Here is a 9,160-nt window from a genome sequence, read left to right as displayed (position 1 = left end):
GGACAATCATATTTCCAAGGGTGGTGGTGGTGGTGGTGGTGGTGGGGGGGGACGCCATGTGTCAAGAAACACATGGCGTCCTACTCTGGATGGGTACGGCCGTCTCCTCCTATGTTAATTACCCACCATAACCCAGAAACACTGATTAACTGATGTAGAGTCCAGGATTTTTATGTGAATGGTCATTTCAGTCAAGTTGGCAGTCAATAGTCAATAGGCAGTTACATCTGCTTTGGGAACTAATATCAGTGTTTGATTTATATTTTAGGATGGGCCCAGTACACGCATACATATTTTTCGCATTGGAGAATCCCATAGTCTCTCATCAATATCTTCTCTACCTCTTTCCCTCAACTAATGTTTCCTGCCCCTGGTGCTGCTCTAGCTCCTCCGCCCCTGACCTGTGGGCTGTTCCCCTGTTCACCTGGCTAATGCTAATCCAAAGCCTCTTAGACGTCTAATCGACTAAGCGCCGGTTAAGTGCCTTGGGCCAAATACCACAAAGAGATGTTGTCCTCAATACCGGCGGTAACGTTACGCACAGTGGCCTGTGATGAACCTCTCCTTGGCTCAGATACAGCAATATGTCCATATGTTTAGATAGAGCTGCTCTTCCTGTCCACAAATATCAGGCCGCACAGGCACCAACAGTCATGCTTTACAGTTTAGAACACTTTAGAGCATTTTGAATGAGTATGTTTAGTTTACAGCTCACCATGGTAGCTGATATAATATCTTCGATGAGTAACGTTTATTGAAAAGATTGTTTGGTGTTAATTGTTATCTGTGACCATGGAGAATTCTGGCTATACCTTTAAGTGAATAGAAAGAATAAAACTATTGCTGTGTACATCCGTGCACATCTCACGTGCACACCGTCCTTGTGAAAGGCATGTGAAGCATGGTGCTGTTTCTGTGTGAAAGCAGTAATGCTATAATTGCTCTCATCCTATTGAGTTAATCAGGAACCCCACAGCTGCCTCAGGTTTCCTCCCTGATCTCTGCTCTGCCTACGTGGGTTATAGCTGTACATGGTCTAATGCAACACAACAGCATCCTTTCGACACGCAACATTTCACACAGCGCTACAGTCCTTTATTCTTTCTACGCAACACACACAAAAAGACCAAAAAATATAGATATGTTTATATATATATATGTATAGATTGCAAAACAAACTTTAAAATGATTGAAAGATTTAAATGAATTGCATTGTTTAAAAAAAATCTTAATTTCTACACTATTTACAAGACAGCAACTCGGTTGTAGGAAGAAATGTGTGTACAAGGATGGAACATACAGAGGCTGCTGAAAACATGCAAAAGGGTGAGGAGTTGATAGGATCTGAGTTCATGGTGTGAGGGTGAGGAAGCAAGACTTAGCTGCCCATCTCGATCGTCCTCCGCTAGTTCTAGAGACTTCTACAGTCGTCCTGCCGCACTTCTTATAAACTCCTGACCTTCTCTCTGGCCCCGGCTAGGCCCTCCAGCCCTGCCCTTGGATATGCTCTCACGCATCCTGACCGGACGGTTATATCAACGATAGAAACAACCTCCCCATCACACAAACAAACAACGTAATTCTACTCCGTCACAGGCGCAAATCCAGTCTCCATTGGATTGAAGGGATGTTTGTCTATGTAATCTTCTACATTTCTCTCAAAAATTATAGATTTAAAGACATTCGTCGATCAATCATGTTAGTTTCTTGGGCTATTGGACTTTGTTTCTTAACTGAGTTGTACCCTGATTTCATGGCGGGACAAGGGAGCGGGGCGGGGGGGGGTTGCATAGCAACCACCATCCCCACGCTCATTACGTTCCCTTTCAACTGATCTTTAGAAGACAATGACAAAAAATGAAACGTAAAAATGTCTTTTTAAAACATGTTACATTGCATCATTCAGTTTAGTACTCACTAAACGGGGTGTCTGGGGGTGGGGTATGGAATGGGAGATTAAATGTTAAGCATGCTTTGGCGGGGGGGGGAGGTAACCATAGTGATGTCCATTTCGTGTTGTTTTTTTTTTGCCCGCCTGAAAACCAAACCTGTGTGTGTAAGTTTTGTGTTGTGTTAACTGTAAAATTTTGGTCCGAAAAAGACATGGGATCCATTTCGCACCGCCCCTCTTAATCGCCCCGGTCGGAGGGATTTGATCTCAGTTTATGTGGGAGGGGCTGGCTCAGCTCACCGTGGCAACACCTGCCTCGGCGCCTTCATCCACCTGATTGGCTTTGCCCATGGCCTTCATGGTAGCCATGATGTCAGTGAATGTCTCCTTCATGGTCTTCTCTAGAATCCAGCCCTCGCTCTCGCTCTCCGGGTCCTCTGGGTTGGCCAGGGTGGAGAGGGAGGTGTTGACGTACTGCAGGCCGATCATCACAGCCACCTGGGATTGGGTAGAGGGGGGAACAGATCTTCAACGGAGCCTCCACGCACAAGTACATTTCTTAGAAGAGTAACAAATATAACTATAGTGTTCAGGGGAGCACTGCAGCTAGTAGCAGGAGTACTACTACTAGTAGTAGGAGTACTACTACTAGTACTAGTACTACTAGTACTAGTACTACTCCTACTACTAGTACTACTAGTAGTAGGAGTACTACTACTAGTAGTAGGAGGAGTAGTTCTAGTAGTTGTAGAAGCAGTAGCAGTAGTATCAGTGTAGTGGAAGTAGCAGTAGTAGTACATAGTATTAATACTAATAGTAGTAGTAGTGTAGTAGTCATAGTAGTACTACTACTATAGTAGTACAACTAATAGTGGTAGTAAAAGCTATATTAGTTGTAGTAGCAGAGTTGAAAATAAACAGATGTTATTTAAGAACAAACAAAAAAGTAAAAGACAGTGAATGGTTAAAGATGCTGGAAGCCATCCTACAGCTAGGAGACCCCTAAGTGTGTCACTGTATAAACTCTTGCATAACCACGGGTCATTATAGAACTGTGGTGGGAAGGGAGCCTGTGATCTGCATGCTTATTTGCCCAAACCCACGTTTGGGTTGCCCACATAAAACACAACGACAGTTTAACCTCGAAGAAAGAAGCCTTCCCAACAGAGGAATTCTCCAAATAATACTAGTAGTACTATACTACCACGAGAAGGACAAGTGTGATTGATTGTTTAAAAATAGAAGACATGGGCAGACTGTTGTTGTCTGACTGTAGATTCTACACCACACACGCATGTCCCCCTGTGACTAAGGCCTGCAGGCCATAAAAGCACCAGGAGAGATTCTGAGTAAAGGCTGAGTGGAGGGATTAAGGTAGGAGGAGGTCCATGTGATCCCTGCAGGATTACTCCTAATAGAGGAAGTGGAAGGTAAAGGGAGGGGGGGTAATCTGTATTCCCATGACAGGTGCCAAAGGCGCCAAAAAGTTGCAATATGGTAAAAAGGCCGGGGAAAATAGGTGTGTTGTCAAAATGGGGGAGCAGGGAGAGTGTATGTGGAGGATGGAAGGAATGAAAACAAATCAAGCATGCTTTCAGGGACAAGCTGCCAACTAGGCCATAGCCTCCATACATGCCTGGATCCAAGCCTTTAACAGGCCTGTCCTATTCCGGCCCAGAAAAACATTTGAATAAACTAAGATGGCCTGTATGTGGAGAAGTCTCATATTTTTGCTGTATCGTTAGTTGTGTAGAAATGACACTCAATTAAAAACCTGTCCCTCCCTGTCCGATTGAATACAGCTGTAGTATGTGAAAATAAAACATAGTCTGTGGTTTATATTTTTTGACTCAAAGATTACCTCGAGGATGGTGACGAGCAGAACCAGTGCCCCGATAGTGTTCATCAGACCCCCGTAGTACGACAGCATGGCCTCACGGCAGCCCCGCTTCCACACATTCAGGTCCTCCGTGTAGTGGTCGTAGCTGTAGTGGGCCGAGTTGTTGGTCATCTGGCCCTGGATGCAGGGCCTGGGGGAGCTGGGGTTGCAGCAGCTGAAGGGGACCCCGTCCATCAGGTACTGGCCGTCCACGTTGCTGCCGATGCGGCTGCAGGAGAGCGCAGAGAACAGAAGCCAAGTCGAGCGGAGTTCATTTATGTCAACCGGTTTACTTGTTAAGTAGTTAACGACCCTAACCCTAGTGGCAGAGAGTGGCTCACGCACAAATCAGATGACATAACCGGACCCTAAAAGGTAATGCACTGAAATAGAATTCATCTGGGTAGAATTGTAAGTGTCACCAAGTTCATGTTTTTCCTTCTTTGCTCTGTTAAATGTCCCCTTAATCCTTCATTTTCCATTCAAACCTAGTTTTAGAAATAATATTGATATTTTCTCATATCGATATTGAATGTCTATAGTCACTCATATAATTGAGAAAAGAAAATAGATATAACTGAGGTGGGGCACAATAACTCAATTTATAAACAATACAAATATATATATTTTTTTGTTTTATTGGCTAAAGTGTCAACTCAAAACAAAGGTATGAAATCGGTAATCTAGACGGTGGAAAGAGTCTATTTTTTTGTGACGAAGCACCTCACAAATAGCACTACAACAATCAAAGGCTAATTACGATGTTCAGTGATTCTGATATCATACGATGTTCTCTGGGCCAATCAGACCAAGTGATTCCACTCTATTCCGAGCATCTCTTCAGAGCCATGTACTGATTGGGGAGGACATTAAGCCTCCACCAACAAGCAAATGTAATCCAAGAGATTAGTTAACCAGGAAAGGTCGTAGTCTTTTAAACACTTGAAATCACGTAAATTTAAAACATAGTCTCAGTAGTATTCATAGTCTCCATAGTTGAAACCACAATGAAAACAAAAGTGTTAAGGTGAATGGCCTTGGTACATTTTGGCCCAGCTACTTTGTTATTGGTAGCTATACTGTCGTAGTGAGTCTCCCCCCCCCCCCCCCCCCCACTTCTCTTATCCTTTAAACTGCATAGTAACCTCTGCTTCCAAAACCCAGTCCATCCACGTCATCACCAGCCCCAGCAATCATCTGATGATCTTGTCAATAGAGGAAAGTGGCCCCATATCTAACCCCTTGTGCAAACCACCCCCCCCCCCCCCCCCCCGCCTACACACACACAAGCTACAGCCAGTCTTCAAATAAATATTTGCTTCTGCAACCATTTTTGTTATTTCATTATATTGGAGAAGATGCAAAAGGCAACAACTTGACGATTTCACAAATTATTATTTTTCACAAATCGTCGTTTCAATCGTCAATTGTTGAAGTGACCTTTAATGACTGTGATATATGTGTTAAAAAACATATCAACTGTTTTAATGACATTTTAGACATTGGCTAATTTTTGGTTTAAAATAGGAGTCGAGGCTGCAGAATTCACCAAGTCACTTACTCTTTCACTGCTTTTGCACTGAAGTCCAGGTAGCGGTTGCTGACCCACTGAATCTCAAACCAGTCACGGTAGTTGTTGTTTCCACAGCAACGGAACTCGATCTGCATCAGGTCCAGGGTCCTCTTCATGTAGCATCTTCCAGGTGTGTCGGTGTCCTTGTAGTACTTCATGCCGTTCTTCAGGCCCTCCGCCAAGGTGAACTGCAGGGGGATTCTCATCACGAAGCACAAGAGTGCTGTCAGAAACAGCAGCACGTTGAAGCCCACACAGGACATCAGGAAGGGCTTTAACATGGGTTGCCATTTTGCGAACTTGGTAGGGTCCAAGGAGTCGTAGCACACCTTGCCCCCAAAGGCGTTGATGCCACAGGCTATGAAGCCCACAAATATCAGCAGGTTGGGCAGAAAGTGGCTCTCATTGTTGTCCATGAGTTCTGAGCGCTTACGCAGCTCGATCTTGAAGAAAAGACCCATGCTCAGGACCAGCACTCCTGCCATGACAGAGAACCAGTACAGGAACCAGACAAACTGGGCGAGCTTCACTCGCTTTTTCAGATCGAATTTGATTTTCATTAAAGCCATGATTGAAGCGTCCCTACTAATAAAAAGTAAAATAAAGGTGAGGTTAATCTACCACACTGAAAGCTACAAGCTTTCTAGGTTTTTAAAGAGAAAAATCAATTGGAAGAGCTTCCCAGTGGTCTAGCTTGCTGCTTCAGATAGCAGTCCCTAGTCCCCGCGAGAGAGTCCAACCGGACAGTAGAGTTAGCTCAGCCTGTAATCCATCCCCCAGCACAGGAGCAGAGATGAAGAAAGCAGGTGGACGAAGACGCACAGCGGCTAATACTTCAAGACCATGTTCCTTCTCCTTCATCCAGAATCCAAGAATTCACAGTGAATAATTAAATTCACTTTCATTCAAAGCTTTCCAACTATTCTCGTTATGACCACAGGTGAGGCCAATTGCGATGTTTCCTTCCCATAGAGAGGAGGAGGATTGCGGAGGATACTCATGATGGAACCCAAAGTTACAGTACGTCATGCTAAGCCCATGTAAGAAGCCTAATCCCATTTGCAAAAATCCCCTCTACTGAAGATGAGCCTGATCGTAATCTGCAGTTAGTGTTCATAATTGGTTTGGGTGTTCACGTGGTCACTGTTGCCTTAATTTAACACACCAGTGTCAGTTAATACAGGCAATGGTTAACAAAGAACATGGACTTGAAGGTGGAACCAATACATGGAATTGTCCATTCAAAGATTGGTCCATGAGTTCAACATACAATGTGATGCAAATCAGCGTCACACGGGACCATGTAAACCAGAGATTGAAAGGCTAAGGCGTTCAGGACTGCGACTAAATGAGATATTGTATGGGCCCATCCAAGATCTGCAGATTCATGCACTATTTTAGGAGGTGTATATGGTCCATTTCATGGATGATGCATGGCACTTGGCATGTGAAGTAATCACCAGCAACACAACGAATTTGACCTACAGACTTAATTTTGGACTGTCTCCAACTGTAAGTCGGTTAAGGCTGTATGAACGGTACAGGCATTCAAGACAGTTGCTAATGCTATAGTATTCCTGGATTTTTTTTAAACTAGGACTAGGACTAAAACTGGGCCAAATCAAATTAACTAAGAAAATTTAGCAGCAACTGCACACAAGATAATGTCAATGATGGACCTTGAAAAAAACTAGAAGAAAAATATTAATGCTCATCAAAACACTTTAATTAAAACAAGCAAAGCCATCATTAAATATCCGTCAAAAAAAAGTTGCAAATCACATGTAGATAGTAAACATCACTAACATGAAAGGCACATGTATTTTGTCTAGACATCCTACCGTGCCTTTTAATCCAACTCTTTCTGAAGATCAATTAGATCAAAGATCAAAAAAGATGATGGTACTGGCATTCAAAGCGATGGAACTGCCCCTGCCTACCTCCAAGCATTAGCAAAGCCACACACCCCAGCTCGATCCCTCCACTCAACTACCTCAGCTGGACGTCTGGTACCGCCATCGCTAAGAGCAAGCAAAGGTCGATCAGCAAAGTCACAACTTTTCTCTGTTTTGGGACCTCAGTGGTGGAACGAGCTCCCTACCGATGTCAGGACCGCAGAGTCGCTCACCAGCTTCCGCAAAAGACTCAAAAAAAAGACTCATGCACAGCCACCATTGAATGTTGTACGTCCTGGCACTTGTACAAGGTACTTAATTGTGTAGCATCTACAGTAGCTGCTATCGCTGCTTTACACGGGGAATGGGTTAGCCTAGCGATTGTAATACTTGCACTTGGTTCTATGAACGTCTTTACTGTACCGACAGCGATATATTGTTTCACTTCTTATGACAAATGCACTTATTGTAAGTCGCTTTGGATAAAAGCGTCTGCTAAATGCCCTAAATGTAAATGTAATGTAAATGTAAATGTAATAAATTATTCAACATTAATGAACATTGCATGCAAGTGCTTTATGTCATTCGAAGCAATAATATGTCACAATTGCAAAGTTCTTCAGCTGAACGTTTGATATTGATGAACTGGCAATGACATGTAGTGCGTCTTAAATAACATTGAAAACATACAAAGGCCAAAAGTTGTGTCAATAAGTGGATTGCAAAGTAGTTTAAGAACAGCAGACATATTTCACATGTTGGTTTTATAAGATTCCTATCGCAAGAAACTGAATCCTTCGTTCAGGTCTCCCAAGTTGTTTTTCTATCCTCCTCAGGAATGAGAGTCCAGTTAGGTGATTGTGTTGCAGCAAGCCAGTTAAAATCATCCACCTGGGACCAGTTGTTGCGGGCAAGGTCCAGTCCAGACACCACATAGTCCTCGTCCAGGGTTGGATAGGACCAGGTAAACGGAGCAAAGCTGACCCCATGGCAGTCCTCGATGATGGCACGGCTGGTCACATGCAGGTACACCTGTGTGGAAGTGGTGTTGTGTGTTCTCAGCTGCTGGCAGGGGAGAACGAGGGTGGTGTTGCTACAGTGGTCCACGAATACAGAGCCAGACACTGGGCCGCACAGGATCTCACAGCCACTCACGTTCTTGATGTGTAGTGTGCTGGGTGAGCCAAATAGACGAACCTTGCAGTTCGTCAGTTGAGACAACAAAACATCATTTTTATTGATCTCCCCTGCAGTTTTGGTAAGAAACCCATCATCCATGTTGGAAAAGCCACATTGCACAGTCTCTTCCAACTTGCCAATATCAGATGCTGCGGGTGTTTGACCATCGATAACAGTCTCCCCAGCTGGGGTTGCTGGTACCGTGTCGGCGACCTGTCCGGTAGCCTTTGTACGGGATCGGAAGGCGAATTTCTTTTTAGGCAAAGCCTCATCTCTCTTTTCGGCAAGGGATGTCTGCAGTTTTTGCAAGGCAGCTTGTGCCTGTCTTAACTCGTATTGCGCCAGAAACATCATGCTGTCATTCAGAAACTTTTGTAATTGTTGTGTCTTAGCAGTAGCCTCATCTAATGTTTGCGTTGCCGATGCCCGATCAGCCCCAGAGCAAATGGAAATCAGGTCTTCAATGGCCGCCCGGTCTCTGTTGAACGCTTTAGTGAAAAACTCACTGTTTTCGTCCGCGACCGAATGGCTTTCTTTGGCCTCCTTCCTCCGCTCGGCCCCGTCCAGCCTCGCCTGCTCCCGGAGTAACAGTCGCTCTGGGATCTTGACGACATTGTTTGAGATGTCATCACGATTTCCCTCACTTTTATCAACATCCATGTCCTTTTTGCACTGCCTCTGACTGAGATTGTTGCTGAGGTCTGATGCGGAAGTGTTGATGTCTTGTCTCAATAAACCGGATC

The 9,160-nt window shown here is 44.3% G+C and overlaps 2 protein-coding genes across 2 annotated transcripts; both read right to left on the bottom strand.

The window, feature by feature from the left end:
• Positions 1-2,036: 2,036 nt before the first annotated feature.
• On the bottom strand, positions 2,037-5,912 carry prph2a (peripherin 2a (retinal degeneration, slow); the record flags this gene model as incomplete). Its single annotated transcript, XM_079756281.1, has 3 exons — positions 2,037-2,389; positions 3,753-3,999; positions 5,332-5,912. 3 exons carry the CDS (start codon positions 5,910-5,912, stop codon positions 2,183-2,185), a joined length of 1,035 nt encoding a protein of 344 aa, XP_079612407.1. The 3' UTR covers positions 2,037-2,182.
• A 1,141-nt stretch (positions 5,913-7,053) lies between these two features.
• On the bottom strand, positions 7,054-9,116 carry tbcc (tubulin folding cofactor C). Its single transcript, XM_079757412.1, has one exon. It carries the CDS (start codon positions 9,075-9,077, stop codon positions 8,040-8,042), a length of 1,038 nt encoding a protein of 345 aa, XP_079613538.1. The 5' UTR covers positions 9,078-9,116; the 3' UTR covers positions 7,054-8,039.
• Between the last annotated feature and the right edge of the window lie 44 nt (positions 9,117-9,160).

This window comes from Pollachius pollachius (genome assembly GCF_949987615.1).
Source record: "Pollachius pollachius genome assembly, chromosome: 19".
NCBI lineage: Eukaryota > Metazoa > Chordata > Actinopteri > Gadiformes > Gadidae > Pollachius > Pollachius pollachius.
Note: the sequence above shows the minus strand (reverse complement) of the source record. Positions and strands in the feature narration are given on the sequence as shown.

What these genes read in the sequence shown, in the direction of transcription:
- tbcc (XM_079757412.1), bottom strand. Translation starts at nt 9,077, where the DNA reads ATGGATGTTGATAAAAGTGAGGGAAATCGTGATGACATCTCAAACAAT.